This window comes from Orbicella franksi, chromosome 9, assembly GCF_964199315.1.
Source record: "Orbicella franksi chromosome 9, jaOrbFran1.1, whole genome shotgun sequence".
Classification (NCBI taxonomy): Eukaryota; Metazoa; Cnidaria; class Anthozoa; order Scleractinia; family Merulinidae; genus Orbicella; species Orbicella franksi.
In genome coordinates, this window is record NC_138153.1 from 7,126,978 (window position 1) to 7,153,102 (window position 26,125).

The window sequence follows — 26,125 nt, forward strand, 5'->3', positions numbered from 1 at the left end:
GCAACTTTTGAGATATTTGTGAGCGCGACCTGTAAAACACGAAGCACCTTGTTTTCGATTTACAACCGTTATACTTCATTAAACCACGCACAATCGATGAACCAACCACGTCGATTTCCACAAGTTCTAGGAAAAATCACTCGGCCTTGAAAACGATTATCAGCAGGAGCCTTTTTATCAATCATGACTCTTGGGTAACCCTCACGCGCCCTCCATCCAATTTTTCTTGAATAAACCGGTTGGCTGTAAACAGGCTACATAGTGCAAATTAGACCTTAATATACGATGCAATGAAGAAGAGAAGACTAAGAGAGAACTTGCGTTTGTCAGCTTTTTCCTGCTTTAGGGAAGGTACGTATTTTATTAGGAGAGGGGGTGGGTCGGGGTATTTTAGAAATTTTTTGCGAAAAAAGTCGTGGCCCTCCCACTTTCCAGAATGGATTAACGCATGACCCTTCTCAAATACCTACACAAAAACATCTGACCCCCCCCCCCCCCCCCCCACCTCCAAGACAAAAATAACCGGAAGTGAAAATAACTAACTGGAAGTGTTACTCACATAACCGCGTCTGTGCACAAAGCAGGTAATTGCGTGGTGTGTGATTGCACTGCGAAAACTTGAAAATGGGCAAGGATGTGCGAGGAATACAAAGAGAGAGAGGCGCTTGTGGTGAATGCGAGGATTTCATGAGGTCAAATGGAGCAACTTGCTCAGATTAAGCGATTGTTTGAGGAAAGTGAACTAGTACTAGTCAGTGGGGACAGTGAGGCTATTAGAAAGTTGTCAGATAAATACACTGTCCCCGAAAAGCTTGTGGCAGAGTATGTTGAGCACCTTGCCCAGATAAAAATGCTCAAGGAGAAGAAGAAAGAGGAGACTGAAAGGGAGCGAATTGAACGGCTGAACCGGGAGTACAATGACATTGACTGGGTTGGACTGTACAACTCCGATAAGCTGTCGTCCTTGAGGGTGGACGATCTATCCTTGTACTTTTCCCATCACAAGATCACCTTCAAAGGGAAGAAAGCTGAAAAGGTCGCAATGATCAAAGCACACATTGGCAGCTTGCTGTACGATTCAATGGAGTGTTAACAACCTCGGCAGCCCCCGCTAAGAAATGTGCAGCAACAAGCGACCTCATCACTTTCCGAGATTGAAACTGACTCGCAAAGTGATGTAGTAGATCGAGTTGTCGGTTCAAGCCCGAGTAGCTTAAGTAATGAATCGTCACCGGAGACTGATTTTATACCAGAACCGCGCGTGGAAACATTACCACCGTCAAAATATGGACGAAACCAAGCACGGGTCGAGAGAGACAATTATGTTAGTTGGGACAAGATAGTTTCACTTTGATATAATATTTCCACACCTGTAAATAATTTAGATTAATCTTGACTGGTAGCTTTGCTAGAATATACAAGTTTCAGGTTTCTATACACTTTGCGTGTTTGTTAACAAATAAGAGTCAACTAAGCGACATGGAGTAATGTTTTCCTTGCCAAAAGAAACTGTGACCCTCCACCGGTTGCGAATAAAACAGGTTTGACCCCCCCCCCCCAATTTGTAAAAACTTTACTAATGACCCTCCCCTCCGAAGCCCCGGCCCACCCCTCCACCCCCCCCCCCCTCCCCGCAATAAAAAACGTACCGTTCCCTAACAAAAGTTAATACAAACAGGCACTAACAACTTTATGCTAGAAGTGTTCGGTAATGTAAGTGGCTTCAGGCTGTGTTTACAACAAGAGCGGTCAGCTGAAAAGAAAGTTAAAAATGAATAGAATGGAGAATTTAACTGAAGAGCTCATTGTCATTACAAAACCACCCGTCAAACTAGATGCACAATGGCAAATATATTTGCATACGTAATATCACTTACTTCCATCCAAGCACGTGTCAACACTAAGTCAACTTGAGGTATTCCCGATCCTAATGATGTCTACCCCAAGCGTTGATGTGGCACTAAAAATAATCCCAACCAATGTAGCAGTCGAACTGAAAATGTACGCTGAAAAGCATAGCTTACACTGCGCGAAAATACGCCGAGGGAAACAGATAACAGAAGCAGATGCCGACTTAAGTGAAGCACGCACTCGCATTGCCTTTTTCAAAGAGAAATGCAAGGGCTGGTTATCAGACAAATCTTGCCTACAAATCGAGAAAATGCTTGAGTATGCCGGTTGGCATGCGGCAGACACCAAGAAAAGCGACACTTGCTGGCGACGTGGAAGTCGAAAAGGTTACGAGAACGACGCTAGTATCAACAAAAGGTTACTGGAACAGCATTACCAAAATGTCGTCAAGGAAAAAGAGATATCGGAAACTTTGGCGGCTAACGTAAGAGATATGGGCTGGGGCGCTGCTTGGTGTGCTGCCAATACAATCTTTGGTCACCAGGAAGAAGCAAAACGCCAGAAAGAAAAGTTGGATTTACATTTCGACAAGATACACGGAGAAATCACGGTGGCTGAAATTCTCTCGCAGAGACCACAAATAGATAATGATGATAATGCGACATTTGGCGATATCGAGCCACTCGAAATACTTCCTCAGGATGTCGCGGAGGAATTAAAACAGTACGCTGAAAAGGCAGCCTGGAGCTGTTCTAAAAGTTGCTTCGGCGGTCGTGGAGAGGCAGATGCCCACAAAATTGAAGCGACGGACCACTTCCACTCCTTTAGAAAGAAATGCAACGGGTTGTTATCAGACAGGTCATGCGAAGATATCAGGTCAATGATTAAGAATGTCGCTTCGTACGTAACAAACAAAACCATTAGTAAAAAGCCTTGGTGGATTACTAAGCGCAACCAGTACAAAGCGTATGCTGTCAGTTGCGAGGGAAAATTTCATGCAAAGAACCAAGACATCGTCAACAGAGGAGAAATATCTCAAACGTTAGCTACATACTTGTTAGAACTTGGCCGGAACGCAGCACTGCTCGCTACACACACCATCGTTGGACGCCATGACGATGCAATGCGCGATCAAGCAAATTTGGCCTGGTATTTCAACAAAATACATGGAGAAATTAACCTAGTCGCTATGAATTTCATCCTGGACGAGGCCAAAATCTTGTCGCAGACGCCAAAAGTAGTATCTAAAAGAAACCTGGTGAACAACAGTGATGTAGATCAAGCCATGACGTTTAGCTTCTCCATGACTGAAGGAAAAACCCATTCTACTTCACATACTATCGGCTTCAGATATGGCATCAACTCGAGTTTTAAGGCGGGCTTCTCCGGATTTGGCGAGGTGAACTTCGAGCTTTCTTTTAGTTTCTCGCACAGCCATACTTTTGAACAGTCTACAAGGACTGGTACCACCAAGTCGGTTGAATTCCCGCTGTCAGTTCCCGCACATTCCACTTACGTTGCTACCGGGATGGTGTCTGAAGCCGAAATGGAAATCCCTTACGAGCTGGTGTTCGACTTTGGTGGTGCACACAGAAAACTAAGAGGACACTGGAAAGGAATTGCATGCAGCAAGGCTGAGTATCAAGTCGATCGTTTACCAGGACCACGGCCAGCTGAGGAAAATGATGTAGAATGGTATTGTAATATTTTATAACTTTTAAAATATTTAGGTTTAAGCCTTTTTAATCTTACCCAGTCATAGCAAGGTTTTTTTTCTTAGTTTAGTGTCCCTTATAACATGAAAATCGTAGTTACGCAGATGATGAGCTGTAATTGATTAAAGACGGTTCTAAAGCTACTTGGCTGTATTTTATGGGAAGCATTTAGATGTAAAAAAATCTTCATCAACGTTTGACTGAGGAGGCAGCATGGCCGAGTGGTTAGGGTGCCGGTCTTGAAGACCCTTGAAATCCGGAGGTTTAGGGTTCAAGTCCTGCTCTGACCACTAACCTGGTGATGTTTCTCTGTACACCCTAGTTCAACTCCTTGGTCATGCTTGTAAAAAGCCAACTGGTCTGCCTCCCACAAGTTGGGATTTTTATTAAGCGTATTATGTTTATTTGAAATATTTCTTTCTTTCAGTTTAAGTGGCATGCCTCCGATTTAGCTACATGCAGGTGTTGCTACGTAAGCGCATTTTCCACCATAACACTTTTAGCTTCGTCGATTATATCAATATGTATCAACATGTCACATTTTTGCAGCGTTTTAGTAAATTAGTTGTACTGAATTTGCTCTGAAGCAGAACAAGCTCGAGTAAATTTTTTTCTGATCAAATTTAAACTAATAAACTAACCCATAAACCTGAAACAGAATTTCGTTCCTGTGTACAGAACTTAAGGCATTTGTTTGATTTGTTCTGATCTAGAAGTCCGCAGTCCAGTCCAATTCCAGTCCAATTCCAGTCCAATTCCAGTCCAATTCCAGTCCAATTCCAGTCCAATTCCAGTCCTTTTCTTATCTTATGTCAGCTTTGAAACGCATTTGTGCACATCGAAATTAAGAGAAGGTTTGTCTTGAATAACTTTCTTGTTTGTAAGTCTTGTTTGGTTCTTTTTCTGTCCTGAGTCAGCTATATATGATCATATTGCCTTCAACCCACCGATTTCTGAGACGCCGGGGTACACAAGCGGAAATCCTAGGGAGGGCGATCATTTCGCGTGAGAGCAGCAAGACTTTGTAACTCCGTTCCATATTTTTTAAAGAAAAGGGAAAGTGTACATAGTTTTTAAAAGGGCTTGATTGATTTTTATACGTCTAGTATTAAAGACATTCATCATTTTACAGTTTTTTTAATTTGTACAGTTTTAATTTTTAATATTATAATGTAATATGAATTTACCTTTTATTTACCAATAGGTCCTTAATAGATTTTTAATTATTGTATATTTTAGAGGGCCACAAGTTTATTAGTAGTATAACTATTAGGTGTTTTACCCTCTATAAATAAATATTGATTGATTGATTGATTGATTGATTGATTGTTTAACTGATTGATTGATTGATTGATTGATTGATTGTATGATTGATTGATTGATTGATTGAGTGAGTGAGTGATTGATTGATTGAAACAATTTGGCGTCAGAAACCGTGAAAAGTTTTGTTTATCTGGGTCTTTCATACGAGATTTCCAATTCCTAACGGGCGAGAGCTATGGGCACCACCTCACAAAACCCCTTTCAGCCGAGAGGACTGGGATTAAGATAGGCCTAGTCATTTGTCTAGCAATAGGGGCGGGGCAGAAGACCCCATACAAACTCTTATATTACGCTTGGATGATCTGTGGTTCGAAGCTGCACATTCAATATCAACGTTTTCTGTGATGATCAGTCGAAAACCACAAGGGTGAATGAGAACTGATCCCTGAGCCATCGAGGCACAGACACAACTTACATTGCAGTTGCACTTTTGGTCACTTTTCATAAATTGTTGTTTTAACCACAAGCATTTTCATTGAGCCTGTATGAAAAGAACGGTTATTTTGTTTTCATTCATTGACGAATTTTGTCCAAATGTGGGCTTTGAACAGTTATTTTTGTTCCGTTTGACCAATGACACAGGAAAGCCAGCTAAATGCTTGACCCCGGGCAAGGAAACAAATAAATTTTTTTTTTTTTTGTTCCTTTGATTTCTTGTTTGGCCATATAATAAACATCCTGTTAACCGAGCTCAGTTAATAAAAATTAAATAGAGACAAGGTTTATAAGAAGAAAGAAACAAGAAACGAATGAATCCAATATTCAGCCATCTTGACTGAACAAGTTCGGTCACTTAAGGTTTAGTATGTTGGTTTCAAGAAAATTTTTTCTTGTGCGTAATCCCAAGTTGGCACTGGAAAATTTGAACCATTTACAGACTTCAAGAAAGTTCGTTAAATCTCCGTAAAATGTCCACATTTCCTTTGTAAATTACAATCTCTGAAAATTTGCTTTGTAATCTCTATAAAAAGTCTGTAAATATCAGTACGTGTTTCGCTTTCAGATCGCTTAAAATGTCCGCGAAATGTTGCTATTTTTCTTGTAAATTTTGTGTAAAATTTACAGATGTTTTATAGCATATAAAGAAATCTCTGTAAAATCTCCACATTTTCTCTGTAAAAAGGGCAGAAGAAAAAATCTCTGTAAAATGGAAAGCATAAAGTCTCATATTATGTCTGCAGGATCTAAGCTAAAATAAAGTGTCAGTAAAATCTACACAAATAAACCACACATAATGTCACACAAAAGTACACGTCTGTAAAATGTAAGCATTTTATTGGTATAAATCTCTGCAAAATGTCCACATTTTCTCTGTAAAATCAGCCTGTACAAAAGGAAATGGTGCAAAAGCCATGACATAATCTCAATAAACTCCACGTAACAAGTGAACTGGACATTGCATAAAATCTTAGTATAATGTACACAAATAAACTGCACAGCAGGTCAAACAAAAGTACACATAATGTCTGTAAAATCAACAGGAAGGTATTGAGAACATTATCTTATTAAACTTATTACGAGGAGAGTTTTGTAAAAAGCAAACTAAGGATTGCGACAGGTACACACAAAATATAACAACCTTTGTGCCTTTCAATAACGAATAAATTCTGAAGTTCAAAGTTATGTAACTAACAATTGAGATTTACGCTGCGCATATCAAAATTATGACAAAAAAGAAAGGACCTTGAGAAAGATACATCCTCAAACAAACTGGATCAAACTGGTGGCAAGACCTTTTGAACCAACAGAAAGTTTTTGTTTGCCGAGATATTCCCAAGACAATTAACAGCAGTGTAATTTGGTAATATCTTCCCATCAATGAAATATATGAAACTAATAAGTCCACCTTGATGTTCATTTTTTTTACACTACTGTACAAAACCATTACTAATACTACTATTGTTAATACTACATTATTAATAATAGCCGATTTAAAACACTTGTCTAAAGATACATGTATCATAGCAATAAGAAAAATTCAATCTGCAATATCAGCAATCAATAATACAGTCAAAGCTCTCCCGGCAGCCGTCTCAAGAATTCAAAACAGAGCTCTTATAAACAACCAGGTATTGACACAATGTAACCTGGTCTTTTATGTGAACTTTTATGTACATGTAAATGGTCACTCTCTCATGTGAGCTTTTAGCATTCAATTAGTCTGAGGCATGTAAGTGTTCATATGAGGTATTCTCAGCAGTTGTATATATTCTAAAAATAATTGCCTTTGATACATGGCAGAGATTCTTGGATTAACAGGTAAGGTAGCTACATGTACAAGTTTCAGATTGGAAACTGCAAATCTCTTGTTTGGATGATGAAAATTAAATACTGCACACTCCTTTAATGGCTGCTTGAAAGAGCTTTAAAAAAATTTATAAACAATTAGATTAGCCAGTACTTCCCAGAGGTGGTCATGGTTGCTAGGGGAGAAGATGTGTATCAGAGCTTTTAATTGCAGTGAGGGTGAGGATCCAATTTAAAAGGGGGTCAAAGTAGTGGTTGTAACTAGATCAGATGTACCCGTAGGTCAGAAACAGTTACAGTTATGCAAAAAATATTTGCATAACTGTAAAGTACACTTTAACCTCTCACTAAGGACACCTCAACAATAAGGACAGCTTATTTGGTCCCAGAAAAACCAGAATTATCATAATCTGTACTTCTATAATAATTATGGACACCTCCATAATATAGACACTCAGCTCTGGCCCTATGCTCTCCATATTTAGGAGGGTCTAATATAAATTGAAAATGTTTCCAGATTGTACATATGTACAGACAACCCTCCAAATTGCGACCATTTTAATCGCCATGGCGACTAGAATTTTGGAGCTGGCGACTAAATTAGAACGCAAGTCGCCAGCTCGGCGACTAAAATTAACGTGACCTATGCGTCAGGAGCTTGAGCGGACTATCATCCGGAGCGAAAAGAAAAACGTTCTGAGCATTAAGAATTCACTTTGCAAAGCTAGTTGTTGTGGGATTTTAACCAACAGAAATGGAGACTGAATAAAATGAAATGTTACACCGTAAACAAAGATCAAGGAATTGCATTCAGTTGGGCTTGGGACGCGACGAAATTCGTTCCACTCGATTGAACTTTGGCACGTGACAATTTTACCTGGAAGCGTGAGACAACGTACGCAATCCGGTCATTTGCCATCGAAAAGAAGAGGAATTGCAAAAGCTTGGAAAGCTCGACGGTGACAGGATCCACAATATATTTGAGAAACATCCAGATGTATTTGAGAAACGTATTTTGTTTCAGTGGACACGAAAATACTTGACTTTACAGCAAACTTGATAACACAAGCACGGGGGATTCTATAAATTAAAAAAAAACTGTGATGAAAAGCGGCTCGCAGTTGTAAATTGTTGCGAACCTGGGTTTATTTTTAAATTGTCAAAGATTTCATCAATAAAAAACATCCGTCTTAGTGATTGCCCTAAAACTTGTGAAAGTATTTTCGCGTTGAGTATTCGCGTTCCGCGGTTCGCATATTAAATTCAAAACGACAAACAATTTGAGCGTGAACTTTCCTGTCCATTTCAATACAGTCTTTAATTTTCAGATGAAGTTTTATATCGTTTGCTTATTCAAGCAGAAAACGAGGTTGAACATTTAAAAAAGATCATAAGCGATAAGGTAAAAATAGTGTTCACTTTATGGTCTCAGCAAGAATTTGATGCCGCCTTGATAAACATTGGAAAACTTTCCGCCATTCAGCTGCGAATGAGGCTATCTTATTAACCGCGCGGCCATGGGCCGAGCGCGGTTCTAGGTTTACCCGTGGTTTATTTTATTTTTTTTTTGTCGGTGACCAGACGCAGACCTCCGCTCGGCCAAACTTTGAGTCACGCAACATGTGATTTTTTTCCGCCAGAAGCTGTTAAAACATAAATACACGGACAATTTTACCGATATTGTTTTCTTTTTTGTGGGTAAAATATATTTTCTTTTCGTCTTATCAAAGCGTTGGATTTAAAGGGAATAATAAATACGGTGAAAAAAGGTATTACGTCAGCCATGGAATGCGCTGACGTTGCAGCTTTCACTTTCGCTACGTGACAAATACGATCGTGTTTACTTTGCAAGTTTATTTCGGCAGAAGCGACGGTCATTAATTTATTTGTAATTTTGTGAGTATTTCTTGTGGTTTTACGCAAATGAAGTAAATCCTTTGACTGTTTCATCACAGCCAGTTCATAGATCGGAGGAAAATTAAATATTTGCAAGCCAAGCAAAGAACGTGTCACAACGTGCAAAGATTACGTCATTGGTAGGGAAATAACCACCGTACTAAAGATAGCCGTAGATAACGCAATTCTTGAATTATGTGACTCGTGTGACTCCTTTGCTAACCCTTAACTCAAGGGAAAAAACAATTAAATTTAATCGTGACTTTAAAGAAAGAAAGCGGTTTGTAATAGTGTTCGTATCTTCATGCCCATACATATCCCGAAGAAAGTTCCAGATTAAGACTACTACGTCATCGGAGATGTCACAACGGCTACGACTGATAGCGCGATAATAGAGTTTGTGTTGATCAAGTGCTGTGATGTCTACAGTAATCAATGAATCATCAAAGATTGCTTTGGAATATGCACTGCGTTGCGACTGTAGTGCTAAGAAAACAGTTAAATTTTAAACGCGCGGTTATAAGATCTAACAGATCTTCTTGTTTTAACTTGGTATAATCTGTGTCGTTTGCACTGCTCCTGTTGTGTGAATTATAAATGATATACACAAATATTTCTGTGTTTTGTGAAGCGACTTTTTTTCTTAATTTTCATCAAATATTTTCGCGGGAAAAATGGCGGTAAACATACGTTTCATTCATACATGCTCACGAAGATAGTCCGAACCTTTGGTTTTTGATATTTGTGGTGTCACTTGTAAATCGATGGAGCTATTTGAAGGCATGTACATTTGCATTATTATAACCATTGTAAAAGATTTATTGAAAGTGAAAGCCAATCAATTTAAAATGACTGAATGAGAACTGTGATCAACTCACAACACTGTTGCAATAATATAGGGCTTTTTCATTGTGATCAGAAACTATTTCATTTGATCATCAATCATTCCAATAAAAGCATATTTGAATCAACATTAGGTAGTTCTTTCACTGAACGGGACTTCAATTTACTTGGTGGTTCAAGGCAAATGTTATTAATAATACAGTTAGATAATGATAAGATTATTATTTATTATTAATTAATTATTAATTTATGCATATATTTTGGCAACTAAAATGTTTCACTGGCGACCAAACCTGAACAGTCAGTGGCCAAATGGCCACTAAGGAAAAAAGTTAACTTGGAGGGTTGACAGAGCACACAATCAGTTAACATGTAAAAAATTAATTTGGCTGAATATTTGTGTCATCTGAGTGACTCAAAAAGAGCTTTCTTAATGCTTAACCAACAAACATTCATTAAATGATTTCTACCTAATTATTCACATTTAGTAGAATTCTACTAGTATACTAATGTTAATGCTGTAATCTGATTGGCTGAGCCATTGCACCTTATCAGCCATAAGTGTTCAGTGGCTTAGTGTGGTTGATAAAATTTCAATGTTTTCTTGTTTCTCCAAAGTTTTGAAAGAGCATTTGGGAACAAATGGATAATTAAATTCCTGAGAAGGCTGAAGAAGGACATTCACAGTTTCTTGAATTAAAAAGAACTCAAATTTTTTGAAAGAAACTGATAAGCATGCGCCCACAATTGAAAATGTCAAATTGACAATTCAGTCTGCACAAATTCTCTAAAGCATGAAGTTTAATATAAGACCAGACAGTTTTGGAATTGTTATTTGAAGCAAATTTCAGTTAGAATCCTACTAAAACAATTGGATTATTCGCTCTCGATTTCTATGAGGTGATAGGTGATGAGGCCGAAGGCCGAATCAACCATCACCTCATAGAAACCTCCAGCTCTTAATGTAATAGTTATGTAGTGCTATCAAATAAAATTGGTTAATCTTGGCAGTACTATACACACATACATTTAAATATAATATACATTTATAACAATGGAATAGTCTACTGAAGCTTGATAGTATTTCCACATTTCTTGTAACGTTATTCTTTCTATTCTACATGTGAAAGAAAGAAAGAAAGAGAGAAAGCAATGTTACTACTACTACATAAATGCCCAACATTCCTAACAAAACAAGATGCATGTAAATCACAACAAGTGCATGTACTGTCAAACTGCTTAACAGTGCAGATGGCCAATCTAACAATCCATTATTTTCTAAATAATAATAGTAATAATAATAATAATAATGATAAATCAGTTTGGAAGACCAAATGTATATTTATAGTGCTATATTTACAATAGTTGTCTACTAGGTAATTGCTGAATATCTTGCATATGAATATCAAGGAGCAATGTACATTTTAATTGACAGCTGCAATACCATTATATTGGTTTGGCTGAGGGATACAAAAAATAAGTGACCTCACAGATCATCTTTCAAATTATTCTCAAATTCCAGTTGATTCTTATTTATGATCAATTAGTAAGGATAGACCTAGATAGATGACACCATTACCCTTTTTTTTTTGGTTTCTTTATTATATAAAACAGATACTTTCCACGTTGCTGTGCATCTGTTCAGTAACTGATCACACAAGACATGACAAAATGTGGTAAGAACATCAGTGACACGTGTGGCTATCACATTGTGTGTCACTTTTTTGTTCTCACCGCATTTTGGTGTGATCAATTAGTGAACAGACGCACAGCAACTACATTTCGACCCCTATTAAACAGCCAACCTCTGGGAAATAGATAGTTTCTGCTTAAAGGGGGTTGACCGCTTAATAGAGGTAAAAAAATTAAAATCCCTACTCAATCTTGCTTTAATTACTGCACACAATGCAAATGAGAAACAGCATTGTCAAAATATCAGGGATAAACAGACATGTAGACTATGAGTAGTCCCTCTTTCGCTTAGTCCGTCGTGCGTGACACGAAAGAAATTCGCGAGAAAAAAATGGCCGCACGAAATCCTGGAGGCTAGGAGCACGCGAAAGGAGGAACTACCGCCTAAGCCCAAGAGTTTGCCCTTTCACGGCCGAGTGATTTTTTCGGTGTAGGATTCCTCATCTTGACGTTCTCTTATTATCACCTGTTATCAGTAGCCCCGGGAGATCTGAATAAAATTGCTCTACTCTACTCTTCAAGTAGCCAGGCAAAAACATATGGCGTGAGAAGTATATCTTTGTTCAGTGTTCGTTCAGCGAAACTGTCAAAGAAGTTTTAAAAAGAAGACGGCGAATGAGGCCTCTTGTAACAATTTTCGCTGCGTCTAAAAGTTATTGCAAAAATTTCAACAGAGTTTCAACCGAAAATTTACATTATACATTATACATTATACATAGGAGATCATCCAACTGCGGTGAAATGTTTGCCGATAACAGCGGAAAATTTCAGGTGAATGTCCGGTGTCAAGTGAGAGTCCGGTTCAATCTTTCAAATGAACGGCAGAAAAGCCAAGCTCAGTGAATTTATATTCGCTGAATTAGACGATGCTGTTGAGCGGCGAAATCACTAACAAACGCTCGCAGTCGGGGTGGAGGCAGAAAGCTTTGCCAAACAAAACACTGGATAAATTTAAATCTTTCCAAAGCGCCTGTTGGCAGATTCGCAAGAACATCACGGCTTGCGAAGCGCGATTCCAACGCTTCGATTTGCTCCGGTTCCAAAACATTCCTGCAAGACGTCACAGGTATCTCGAATGTTGACAACACGTTGTCAACGCTCCTAACATAAGCCAATCATATTTTTGCGTTGTGAGAGCAACACATAATTCAAACTCTTGGGCTTAGGCGGTAGTCCCTCCTTTCGCGTGCTCCTCGCCTCCAGGATTTCGCGCGGCCATTTTTTTCTCGCGGTTTCTTTCGCGTCACGCACGACGGACTAAGCGAAAGAGGGACTACTCGTAGTCTAACAGACATGTTGATATGGGTCCTGCCTATGAATAATTTGTTACTATCTGACAGGCAGAAAGTGTAGTACAGAAGTTGAGGTGGCATATTTCAAGAAAACATACAGTATTCACTGTATTCATTTAGGAGTACACCACTTATTCCTCGCTAGCAATAATCAATATATTTTTTGCTGTTATTTTCGGGTGGTGCATAACAAGGGTAGATAGTCAATTTTTAAACAATTTTTATTTAATATTACTATTATTTGACTGGAAATGAGGTCATTTCAAACAAGTCTGGCCAATATTGATTTCTATTAATGGGCCACAGCAATTGGCAAATGTTAACAATACATGTAATTACTGAGGCCATTGACTGAATTTAATGTCCACGTCTATGAAGTGACTGTGATTGTTTTATTAAAAATTTAAGATGTGTTAAAGCCATATCCATGATCGGCCACATTTGAGCAGAGGTCAACTATGTACAACAGGTGAAATGGTATAATCTTCATTATTAAATGTACGTGAGTACTTAGCCGTTGATAGGGCCTCTCACATTTTCAAACATCTTCAGAATTCTGAACGCTGTCGCTCATTGTGTTCAATAGACTGCTTTCATATTTTAGATCACGCCACTACCAGCTTTCAACTCAAGATAAAGGAGGCTATCCATATTCAAAAAGAACTACCTTGCCTCAATCAGCAATTACACCATGTAAATCTAAAATTATCCTTTTAATTTACACCTTTTCACGTTCTGTTGTTACTATTTGTCTTAATTAGCATTTTTGTCTACTTATTATTCAACTTGCTTTGTAGTCATTCATTCAACTGAAGATGACAGAAGTTCTGTCGAAACATGTCTTTTAAACTTAAAAAATTGGTCGTCTTCCTTATCCATCTTTAGAGGGAATATATAACTTTCACAGTAAGAATAGTTGGGGGCGGTTGAGCAAATAACTCTGCACTGCTACAGGTAAGCTTACATAATATAACGTAAACCATCGTAAACCCCCATATAAATGTACACCTAATGAGCTTCTAGTTCAGACTTACCAACAAAGATATTCTACATTATAAACGTACCTCAGTAGTCCAGAAGCAGCAAGGATACTATATACGCCGTTGCGAAATGGCAAGGCAAGATTCAAAAATGGTGGATGATTTCACTCTGTTCACTCTACGAAACTCGAGATCTGGGCAGAAAAAGCCGTACAGATTTGAGATCGTAGTAAGAAGATTCCTTTTAAGGCTACTCCTACCCATAAAAGAAGCGAGCTTTGACTTGGTTCAATAGAAGTGTAACTTCTGTGCGTGAAACTTGTACTAGTAATTTCAGATCGTTAAAACGAGCACCACAAAACGAACTTGAGTATCCAAACCTCCTCGGCCAAAGCTGCTACATTAGCCGCTGTTCCGAAAATGAGCCCGCACTTCCTTCCACCTCTCAGTGCAATCGCTACGTACTAGCCGGATGCTCGCAAATTTTAGGAAATTGCTGAACAAATTGAGATAGGCTTTCAATTCGTGCGAATCATACTAACCAGAGAAAATACATTTGTTTCATTACGGTGTAGAAACAAAATCCGTTGATCGATCGATGGCCGATTGTATTTGAAAACTTCATAAACCTTCCACGGCTTTTACCTGTAGGGTATAAGAAACGCCTTTTAAACCATTTTATTGAAGATTTGCGTGGTTAAAGAGCCATTGAGTCTAAATATATTTGTTGGATTACGCACGTTGAAGTGTTGTTGTACTCCCATAGCAACAGAATAATTGATTCTTTATGACTGCGACCATTTATTGCTTTCTAAATTGTACGAAAAAAACTTCCGGCGAACTAACGTTTGGTCGAGGCCAATCGACTTTTTGGGGGGCGACACGAATTTGAGTTGGGGTGAAACGATTCGGTTCGGTTCGGTTCGGTTCCGATATGGCGGCCAGTGTAAAATGGGGTTGACGGGCCTACACGACTAATACGGTTCGTGACATTTGTACATTTACCGTTCTCTTCTCGGTCTCTCGACTTTCTTTGTTTCAAACGCGTTCACGAAGGGCACTTTATGTTGTGTTATTAGGGCCCGGCTGTTTGATTAGAACTGTTCGCAAGTACAATATGTTGCTTCTATTCACGGATATCATATCATTTATCTTCGCCCGATTTTTCTTCGGAGACTGCCGTAGCTTCACTTCGAGAAAGAACACCTTGATTTGCAGATCGATACCTGTCGACCTCCTGAGGAGATTTCAGCTTGCTTCGCGGAAGGAGTATCTCCAGTCGGCGATCTAGCGTTCGTTTGTCGTTTTGGCGAGAATTATTTCTCAACACATCTGCTGACAACTGAAAACCACAAGCCGCCGTCGGTCATGTTATAGGCCCCTGTAGGCGGTCTATAAGTGGGCGGAAGGACCTTTGGTTAAGTTTGCCCACAGGCGTTCTTCCGCTTTCTCTCGCCACGCTTCTCCCCTATTTCTTCACTCACCGTTCTTTGCGATGCGCCCCAGCTAACTGAACATCTGACCAGAGTTTGGTTCGCCCAGTTTTGTGCTTAATTGATGATACCTGGCTTCGGAATTTTAACTGACGAGGGGAATTCACATAGTCCCTGAGCCAATTTATGCTTTCTTTTTGACGCCCCGAGTACATGTCAATTTACAGAGATTTTATGGTGCCTCGATTATGTCAATCTACAGAGATTTAATGGTGCCCCGAGTATGTCAATCTACAGAGATTTTATGGTGCCCTGAGTATGTCAATTTACAGAGATTTTATGGTGCCCTGAGTATGTCAATTTACAGAGATTTTATGGTACCCCGAGTATGTCTATTTACAGAGATTTTGCAGAGATTTTATGTTGCCCCGATTATGTCAATTTACAGAGATTTTACATGATAAGGTTACATGCGTAAAATCTTTGTAAGTGATAAATTTACAAACATTCTTAGAAGATTTTATTACGTCTGTAAATTATGAGTTCTTTCCTCTTATTCCGGCTGGTACAATTTACAAAAATTTTACAAACATTTTGAAATGAACAGAACTAAAAACTAAACAAAATCTTTGTAAAAGAAATTTACAGACATTTTCTTTTTACGCAGGATAAGTGACAAAGTCTGTAAATTCAGGATCTACCGGCATTTCATAGAGTCTGTAAATGGGTCAAATTTTCCAGTGAGGAAAGATGGTGCCATATTGCCCACGTATGTAGCTAATCACAGAAAAGGATTTGGTTCATCTTGCCAGTCACATAACTCAGAGCCATTTACAGTCTCACCCGTCCAGAGAGACGCTGCAGAGAAATCTTCAAGAGAGAATTAACTGGGATGCATACAAACAAGATGTTATACAAACTGTAATTGCTAGATAATATTAACGTTTATCGATTTTGGAATTACGCAAAGGGTTAGAAAACTTGTAAAATTTTTAAATCTCGGCTAAGGAATACGAAAAAGACAATAATATAACTTTCTGGGAAAGGAAGTCTCTCAAATCGTAGAATTTGGAAGGTAAAGGACGTGTGAACATATTGTTATCTGCGTATTTTTGTTAATACCTGAGCGGACAACCAGCGTGCGTAATTTAAAGAGTTCATGACTGTTTTGTTTTTTAATCAGACAGCTAGAAGCCGTTCTTTGTGCTGTGGCGCAAAGAACTTAGTTATTGTTTGAAAGTACGGGAAACTGAGTGGTTGGTACGGCGAGCTGTGGCTGTACATTCTACCACAATACCATGCGCATGATGCGAACCTAACACATCCCACTACGCACAAGGAAAGCTATATTTTTTGCAATATTTGTCCCTGTATGCGTACTAACAACATCGTGTATACCAGATTTAAAGATTTTCTTACCTTTCTGTACGTTTTTATGAGGGTTGATAGATTTTTCCTGCTCTAAGAATTATGGGTAAATGTACCAGTCGCCATCTTTTTTCCTACGGAGGATTGAACCGAAAATAACAGAATGTTCGAAACAAGCGGCGCATGCGTGTCGTGTGCAATAAACGGTTTGCTTCGAATTCAAACGTAACGGGGATCATTCCTTAGGAATTCTTAACACTATACGCATTAGTAGACTTGGTATATTCTATAAAACTGCCTGGGTTCTTTCACAATTGTGCGAGTTGATATGTTGCTTCTGAGGCTTTTAAAGCCTGACCTATTTATAAGAATGGTCTGAATTTTTCTCACCTTATTTAAGTCCTTTATCTTCTGTTTGGTAGGAGAAACCTTCCTGCCGTCTTGAAGATGTGAAAAATCGTCGGTAGGTAGTTGTTCATTTCCAAAATTGCTTGAGATGAGTTGTAATTACATTTTTGCTAGTGAAGAAGGCATTCATTGTAAAAAAGAGAAACAGCCATAGAAGACGTTTTTTACTCATTGACTAGGGATTATTGTCCAAAATAATGTACATAATTGTCGTTTTCTCTTCAGGGTTAGATTCATTGGCATGGCGAATTCAGACTCTCCCCGCCTTTGTTTAGTATCTTAAGGCAAAAGGTAAGGTGAAGTCTGTAAACCAACCAAGCGGCTCATTAGGCCGGAGCTTATTCCGGTTTCAGTAGCATGAAGCGACTAGGAGTATTTCTAGCCCCCCCCCCCCCCCACCTGGATGGTATGCTGGTCCATTGCAGGGTTACCCCCCGGCATTACATACACCGGTATCCATTTATACACCTGGGTGGAGAGAGGCACTGTGAGATGCACTAACCATGAGGCCACCGCCGCGCCTCCCAGCGTCTTAGCATCTTACGTAATGTATTAATTTTCGTTACAGAAATAAATGAACCCAGTGTAAATGCCCCCGACTGTAAAGCCCACCTTTTCGTTTTTAGGTGCTTTTTCCGCATTTATCTTCGCATGAAATAAATTATGAAACAAAATCCGTTCATAGCAGTACACGCTCATTTCATCATAAGTGAGACGGGTGTGTAAATGACACGGAACGATTCTCAATAATGATTCTCAGTGTTCTTTATAATAAACTCTTCTATGAAAAGTATCATTGATCAATAACTCCTCCTGCCAAACCCAAAACGTTCCACAGCCTGAAATTCAGGAGTCCAGTCCAATCATCAGTTCCCTTCATTTCAGTTTCCTTGTTGCAAAGTTGTGCATGATTAATCAAACAATGGTTTGTTTTCAAGTTACAAAATCCATACCCAATTTTTTGATAACCTCTGCCATTTTCAGTGAAGTTGACTATATCAGTCCATTCATAATGTACACGACACCAAGCCGCAGCATGGATATAGCTCGCTCTCCTCAAGAAAAATCGTACAGGGGCGTCTGTGTATTAGGGTTTAATACTCGTGTACTGCATAATTTATGCTTCTGGCCTTTAAACTTCAAAATTCTAAATCACGAAGTGAAACAAATTTCCGTTGTGGTATCTACAGCAAACTTTTGAGACATTTGTGAGCGCGACCTATAAAACACGAAGCACCTTGTTTTCGATTTACAACCGTTACTACCTCATTGAACCACACACAATCGATGAACCAATCACGTCGATTTCCACAAATTCTAGGAAAATCACTCGACCTTGAAAACGATTATCAGCAGGAGCCCTTTTATCAATCATGCCTCTTGGGTAACCCTCACACGCCGAGTCCATCCATTTTTTCTTGAATGCGACCCGCTGGCATTAAACAGGCTACATAGTGCAAATTAGAACTTAATATACGATGCAATGAAGAAGAGAAGACTAAGTGAGAACTTGAATTTGTCAGGTTTTTCCGCCTTTACAAAAGTTAATACAGACAAGCACTAACAACTTTATGCTAGCGGTGTTTGGTAATGCCAGTGGCTTCAGGCTATGTTTATAACAAAAGCGGTTAGCTGAAAAGGAAGTTAAAAATGAATAAAATGGAGGATTTAACTGAAGAGTTCATTGTCATTACAAAACCAAGCGTCGAACTGAGCGCAGAGTGGCAAATATATTTGCATACGTAATATCTCTTACTTCCGTCCAAGTAAGCGTCAACACTAAGTCCCCTTGAGGTATTCCCAATCCTGACGATGTCTACCCGAGGGGTTCATGTGGCACTGGAAATATTCCCAACCGACGTAGCAATCGAACTGAAAATGTACGCTGAAAAGCACAGCTTACACTGCGCGAAAATACGCCAGGGGAAACAGATTACAGAAGCAGATGCCGACTTAAGTGAAGCACGCGCTCGCATTGCCTCTTTCAAAGAGAAATGCAAGGGCTGGTTATCAGACAAATCTTGCCTAGAAATCGAGAAGATGCTTGAAAATACCGGTTGGCATGCGGCAAACACCAAGAAAAGCGAGACTTGCTGGCGGCGTGGAAGTCGAAAAGGTTACGAGAACGACGCTAGTATCAACAAAAGGATACTGGAACAGCATTACCAAAATGTTGTCAAGGAAAAAGAGATATCGGAAACTTTGGCGGCTAACGTAAGAGATATAGGCTGGGCTGCTGCTTGGTTTGCTGTCAATACAATCTTTGGTCACCAGGAAGAAGCAAAGCGCCAGAAAGAAAAGTTGGATTTACATTTCGACAAGATACATGGAGAAATCACTGTGGCTGAAATTCTGTCGCAGAGACCACAAATAGATAATGATGATAATGCGACATTTGGCGATGTCGAGCCACTCGAAATACTTCCTCTCGATGTCGCAGAGAAATTAAAAGAGTACGCTGAAAAGGCAGCCTGGCACTGTTCTAAAAAACGTCTCTCCGATCGCGGAGAAGCAGATGCCCACAAGATTGAAGCGAAGGACCGCTTCCACTCCTTTAGAGACAAATGCAAGGGATTGTTGTCAGACAGGTCATGCGAAGATATCAGGACGATGATTAAGAATGTCGCTTTGTACGCAGCAAACAAAACCAAGAGTAAAAACTCTTGGTTGTGTACTAAGCGCAACCAGTACAAAGCGTATGCTGTCAGTTGCGAAAAAAAATTTCAAGCGAAGTACCAAGACGTCGTCAACAGAGGAGAAATATCCCAAACGTTAGCGACAAATTTGTTAGAACTTGGCCGGAATGCGGCACGTCTCGCTATACACACCATCGTTGGACGTCATGACGATGCAAAGCGCGATCAAGCAAATTTGGACTCGTATTTTAGCAAAATACGTGGAGAAATCAATCTGATCGCTATGAATTTCTCCATGAACGAGGCCAAAATCCTGTCGCAGACGCCAAAAGTAGTATCTGAAAAAAGCCTGGTGAACAACAGTGACGTGGAGCAAGCCATGACGTTTAGCTTCTCCATGACTGAAGGAAAAACTCATTCTACCTCACATACTATCGGCTTCAGCTATGGCATCAACTCGAGTTTTAAGGCGGGCTTCTCCGGATTTGGCGAGGTTAACTTCGGGCTTTCTTTTAGTTTCTCGGACGGCCACACTTTTAAACAGTCTACAAGTACTGGTACCACCAAGTCGGTTGAATTTCCGCTGTCAGTTCCCGCACATTCCACTTACGTTGCCACAGGGATGGTGTATGAAGCCGAAATGGAGATCCCTTACGAGCTGGTGTTCGACTTTGGTGGTGCTCACAGAAAACTAAGAGGACACTGGAAAGGAATTGCATGCAGCAAGGCTACGTATCAAGTCGATAAGAAAGCGGATCCTTCACCCACTCCCTCGCCCACTGAGGAAAATGGTTCAACATCTTATTGTAATATAATGTGACGATCACGTAATTTGGTTATCTTTAAAAATATTTAGGTTTAAGCCTTTTGAATCTTACCCTAAGGATGGAGACTACGTAGAAGAAAGCCAAAAGTAATGATGATCAATGTACCATATCGTAAACGTTTTGCAATTGCCAGGTAGTCAATGAATCTTACGGAAACATTTTGTCTTAGCTTTAGCCACCTCGATCTTACCAAGTCATGGCTCAGTTTTGACAGTTTTGTATTTGTCTCGTCTTGCTATGGAAACCGTAGTTAAGGGTTGGCGGAGTGAAGACGACTTCAGCTGGGAGTTCGTTCGTGTTTATGCCTGTGTGAACTATAAAGATTACATTAAGAAGGAAAAATCATTACATTACGTTTTAATTGCCATTATATTTTTTGACGCTGAGTTCCTTCGCGATTATAGCGTAACATGATATTAACGTATCAATTTTTTACCAAGGAGAACAAACTAGTGTGTATCATTCTTTTCTGTTCATACATAAATTAATAAGCTTAAAACAAAATTCCGCTCCTGTCTATAGAAGTTTGGCAGCTAATTTGTTTTGGCTCTGGTAAGTAGTCCAGCAATCAGGAGTTCAGTCCAATTCCAGTTTTTTTCTTATATCCCATGTAATTTTGAAACGTTTCCGTGAACATCGAAACAAAGGGGTGGTTTGTTTTCAATAACTTCCTTTCTTGTCATTGGTTTTGACCTTGCAAAACAACTTTGATTGAATTGTCTTCCACCCATCGGTTACATAATTTGCGCACGTAAAAAAATGGCCTATTTCTGAGAAAAGCAAACTGAGCGTATTTTGTTGAATAGTCTTGAAACCGCAGCGCGCTTACCTTCGAATTGAGTAGTTGAGTAGTTGTCCTGGTTCGTGTCTCATATACAAGCAGGCTCTTTGTGTTATGAGAAAAGTTTTTTTGTTTCTCTATTTTATTTCTAAGTGTTTTTGACGGGATCGGGGACTGCTTCAAATTTTAGCGAGCTGCACATTAGACTACGGCCCGTAAATTAACCATTCATAGTGTTCGTAGGTATTAATTAAGGAACATGCTGAACAATATTGCCATAAAACAAGATTACGGAACAGCGAACGTTCATTTCACCATAGGTGGAACAGGTAAGTAAGTGATTCGTGATGATTCTCTGTCCTCGCTAATGTGTGGCTCGCTAAAATGTTTACTTTTAAATAATACTTTTATTGTTGTAACTTTTTATTTTGAGCAAGAGTGAGTAGAAATTGATTGATTGATCCTGTAGCGGTTACATTTTTCTTATAAAAAGACTCTTCTATGGAAAAAATATTATTGATCATTCAGCGTATATCAGTCCATTCACAATGTACATACACTACACCAAGTCACAGCATGGATATAGCCCGCTCTCCATAAGAAAACTCGGAGAGGGGCGTCTGCGTTTGGGGCTAGAGGGTCGTGCTTCTTGCATAAATTATTCACGCATTCAAACCAGTTCAGTGTCATTAACATGCATGGCGCGCGGAGACAACATAGAAAATTACTTTCTGCACGTGATCGTTGCATGCAGCCAAACATCCCTCGGCTTTGAAAACGATTATCAATCACGGCTCTCGGGTAACACTCGGACGCCTTCTCTCCGATTTTTGTCGAAGAGACCGGGTGGCTGTAGACAGCTGCATAATACAAATTAGAGCATAACATACCATACAATGAAGAAGAAAGAGCTTGCCTTTTGTAGGTTTTTCCGCCTTTACAAAGGTTCACATAAACAGGAACTAACAACTTTATACTAAAGTGGCTTCAGGCTATGTTTGAAGTGTTTCCATGTAACAAAAGCGGTTAGCTGGATTGGATGTTAGGCGCAGAGTGGCAAATATATTTGTATATCACTTACTTCAGTCCAAACAAGCGTCACACTAAGTCAACTTTAGGTATTCCCAATCCTGACGATGTCTACCCGAGGCGTTCATGTGGCACTGGAAATATTCCCAACTAATGTAGCAATCGAACTGAAAATGTACGCTGAAAAGCACAGCTTACACTGCGCGAAAATACGCCGTGGTAAAAGAATAGAAGCAGATGCCGACGGGAGTGAAGCAGGAAAGCACCTTACCTCTTTCAAAGAGAAATGTAAGGGCTGGTTATCAGACAAATCTTGCCTAGAAATCGAGACGATGCTTGGGTATGCCGGTTGGCATGCGGCAAACACCAAGAAAAGCGAGACTTGCTGGCGGCGTGGAAGTCGAAAAGGTTACGAGTCCGACGCTAGAAACGACAAAAGAGAAGTGGACGAGCATCACCAAAATGTTGTCAAGGAAAAAGAGATATCGGAAACTTTGGCGGCAAACGTAAGAGATATGGGCTGGGGCGCTGCTTGGTATGCTGCCAATACAATATTTGGTCACCAGGAAGAAGCAAAGCGCCAGAGAGAAAACTTGGATTTACATTTCGACAAAATACATGGAGAAATCACTGTGGCTGAAGTTCTGTCGCAGAGACCACAAATAGATAGTGAAGATAATGCGACATTTGGTGATGTCGAGCCACTGGAAATCCTTCCTCTCGATGTCGCAGAGGAACTAAAAGGGTACGCTGAAAAGGCAGCCTGGCACTGTTCTAAGATGCGGCTCGGCGATCGTGGAGAGGCAGATGCCGACAAGATTGAAGCGAAGAACCACTACGACTCTTTCAAAGAGAGATGCAAGGGGTTGTTGTCAGACAGATCATGCGAAGATATCAGGTCCATGCTTTGGAATGCCGGCTGGTACGCAGCAAACAAAGCAAAGAGCAAAAGGTGTTGGTGGTTTAATAAGCGCAACCAATACAAAGCGGATGCTGCCAGTGACAAAATAGCAGTTCAAGCGATGTACCAAGAAGTCGTTTACGGAGGAGAAATAACCGAAACTTTTGCGACAAATGTGAGAGAACTTGGCCGGAATGCGGCACGGCTCGCTGCGCACACCATTGTTGGACGCCATAACGATGCAAAGCGTGATCAAGCAAATTTGGACTCGTATTTCAACCAAATAAGAGGAGATGTCAATCTGGTTGCTATGAATTTCTTCATGGACGAAGCCAAAATCCTGTCGCAGACGCCAAAAGTAGTATCTGAAAAAAACCTGATAAACAATACTGGTGTAGATCAAGCCATGACGTTTGGCTTCTCCATGACTGAAGGAACAACCCATTCTACTTCACATACTATCGGCTTCAGCTATGGCATCAACTCGAGTTTTAAGGCGGGCTTCTCCGGATTTGGCGAGTTTAACTTCGAGCTTTCATTTAATTTTTCGCACAGCCACACTTTTGATCAGTCTACAAGTACTGGTACCACCAAGTCGGTTGAATTCCCGCTGAAAGTTCCCGCACATTCCACTTATGTTGCCAAAGGGATGGTGTATGAAGCTGAGATGGAGATCCCTTACGAGCTGGTGTTCAACTTTGGTGGTGCTCACAGAAAAGTAAGAGGACAGTGGAAAGGAGTTGCATGCAGCAAGGCTACGTATCAAGTCGATGAGAAAGAGGATCCTTCACCAGGACCACAGCCAGCTGAGGAAAATGATGCAAAATGGTATTGTAATATTTTGTAGCGGTCACATGGTTTGTTAATCCTTCAAAAATATTTAGGTTTCAGCCTTTTCAATCTTACCTAGTCATGGACAAGTTTTCGTTTTGCTGGTCTAGTGTCTTTAAGACATGTATATCATAGTCCCTAAGCGTTGGTTCATACGATCCTTAAAACTTGCGCAGACTTCCGCTGTCAATTCTTCGGTGCATGTTTACGCAGTTTGTGAACTGTAATTAACGACAGTCCAGGTTAAAAAGCTACTTGGTTGTCTATCATATGATGTATTTTACAGTGACATAGTAAAAACATAACATTACGTTTTAATTGCCATTATTTTCGACGTAGTTTCTTCGATTATATTAATACTGATGTATACAAAGTGAGTTTCACTAAGTTGTAAAATTCGCACCGAGAACAATTTCGTGTGCATCTTTTCTGTTCAAATATAAATCAATAAGCTTATAATGGGATTCAGTTTCTGTGTATAGAAGTTTGTCGATTGATTTGTTTTGGTTCTAGTAAGTAGTCCAGCAATCCGGAGTCCAGTCCAATTCCAGTTTTTTTCTTATATCTCACGTCGTTTTGAAAGGCTGACATGAACATCAAAACTAAGGGGTGGTTTGTTTTCAATAACTTCTTTTCTTGACAATGGTTTTTACCTGGCAAATCAACTATTTTTTTTACATTGCCTTCAACCCATCAGTTAATTAATTTGCTCACGCCGATTTATTTCTGAGAGAAGCAAACAAGCGTATTTTGTGGAATAATTCAGTGATTTTATAGAGGTCTTAAAACTGCAGTGCGCTTAATTAAATAATAAATAAATAAATAAAGCGTCTTTATTGTTCAAAAGATAAAATTACATATCTTATGTTACATTTAAAAATAACAATGTTAATGGGCTACAATATGTCCTGGTTCGCGTCTCATATACAAGCAGGCTCTTTGTGTTATGGGAAAAGTGTTTTTGTTTCTCTATTTTATCTCTACGTGTGTTTGACGGGATCGGGGACAGCTTCAAATTTTAGCGAGCCACACATTAGAATACGGCCCCTAAATAGACCAATCACAGTGCTCGTAGGTATTAATTAAGGGATATACTAAAATCAATTTTTATAGAACAAGATTACGTCACAGCGAACGTTCATTTCACCATAGGTGGAACAGGTAAGTAAATAATTAGTAATGATTCTCTGTCCTCGCTAATGTATGGCTCGCTAAAATTTTTACTTTTAAATAATATTTTTATTGTTGTAAATTTTTTTAGAGCAAGAGTGAGTAGAAATAAAGATTGATTGATTGATCCTGTAGCGGTTACATTTTTCTTATAAAAAAAACTCTTCTATGGAAAAATATTATTGATCATTAAGTCCTCCTGGCAAATCCGAAAAGTTCCACAGCCTGAAAGTCAGTAGTCCAGTCCAATGTTTTCTTTGTTTTCGTGCAAGTTCTGCATTGTTAAGCAAACAAGTGTTTTGTTTTTTTTTCCGCGAAGTCACTATCCGTACTCAATTCTATCATCTTCAGTGAATTTCACTCTATCAGTCCATTTATAACGTACACCACACCAAGCCAAAGCATGGATATAGCTCGCTCTCCTCAGGAACAGAGTGGCGTCTGTGTGTTAGGGCTAGACGAATGTGTTTCTTGCATACATAATCCACGCATTCAAACCACTTCAGTATCATTAAACGCGGAGACAACAGAGGAAATTGCTCTCTGCGAGTGATCGTTGCATACGACAGTAATTGTAGATTTTACTTTAAAATGTTATGAATTTCCGTTGTCGTGGCCGGGTTCTATTGCCAACTCTGGGGATGTTTGTTGGCACTCTATTTCACTGTGTTTCTCTACTGTTCTCTACAGTATGTGGGTTTTATGAGTCCGGGCACGGCTTCAAATTTTAGCTAGCCGTACATTAGAATACGGCCCCTAAATTTACCGATCACAGCGCGCGTAGTTATTAAAAGGTGTACTAAAAGTATTTAACAAATAAAGAAGCCTAAACCGTGTATTACACTGTGATAAAACACGATGGACATTGGAGAACACGAGGGAAGTGTAGAAAACACGAGCCG

The 26,125-nt window shown here is 39.5% G+C and overlaps 3 protein-coding genes across 5 annotated transcripts; all 3 read left to right on the forward strand.

Moving 5' to 3' along the window:
- The first annotated feature begins 265 nt into the window (after positions 1-265).
- Positions 266-24,853, forward strand: LOC145497494 (uncharacterized). 3 transcript variants are annotated; one of them, XR_014050692.1, is made up of 4 exons: positions 266-351; positions 1,666-3,546; positions 4,280-4,377; positions 24,589-24,853. XR_014050692.1 is itself a non-coding variant. In XM_081477299.1 (3 exons), coding segments are annotated over exons 2-3 (1,617 nt in total). In that variant the 5' UTR covers positions 266-351; positions 1,666-1,930; the 3' UTR covers positions 4,281-4,708. The 3 variants fall into 3 exon arrangements, 1 of the variants encoding a protein (XP_081333425.1); XR_014050693.1 differs by lacking the exon at positions 24,589-24,853 and adding an exon at positions 15,940-16,430 and having other exon boundaries at positions 4,280-4,420; XM_081477299.1 differs by lacking the exon at positions 24,589-24,853 and having other exon boundaries at positions 4,280-4,708.
- On the forward strand, positions 17,437-20,508 carry LOC145497492 (uncharacterized). The gene has a single exon (XM_081477297.1). It carries the CDS (start codon positions 18,861-18,863, stop codon positions 20,502-20,504), a length of 1,644 nt encoding a protein of 547 aa, XP_081333423.1. The 5' UTR covers positions 17,437-18,860; the 3' UTR covers positions 20,505-20,508.
- LOC145497493 (uncharacterized) lies at positions 22,422-24,573 on the forward strand. Its single transcript, XM_081477298.1, has one exon. The coding sequence runs from the start codon at positions 22,429-22,431 to the stop codon at positions 24,067-24,069; it is 1,641 nt and encodes a 546-aa protein (XP_081333424.1). The 5' UTR covers positions 22,422-22,428; the 3' UTR covers positions 24,070-24,573.
- Positions 24,854-26,125: the final 1,272 nt, after the last annotated feature.

Coding starts and splice junctions, on each gene's coding strand:
- LOC145497492 (XM_081477297.1), top strand. CDS start 18,861: ATGTCTACCCGAGGGGTTCATGTGGCACTGGAAATATTCCCAACCGAC.
- LOC145497493 (XM_081477298.1), top strand. CDS start 22,429: ATGTCTACCCGAGGCGTTCATGTGGCACTGGAAATATTCCCAACTAAT.
- LOC145497494 (XM_081477299.1), top strand. CDS start 1,931: ATGATGTCTACCCCAAGCGTTGATGTGGCACTAAAAATAATCCCAACC.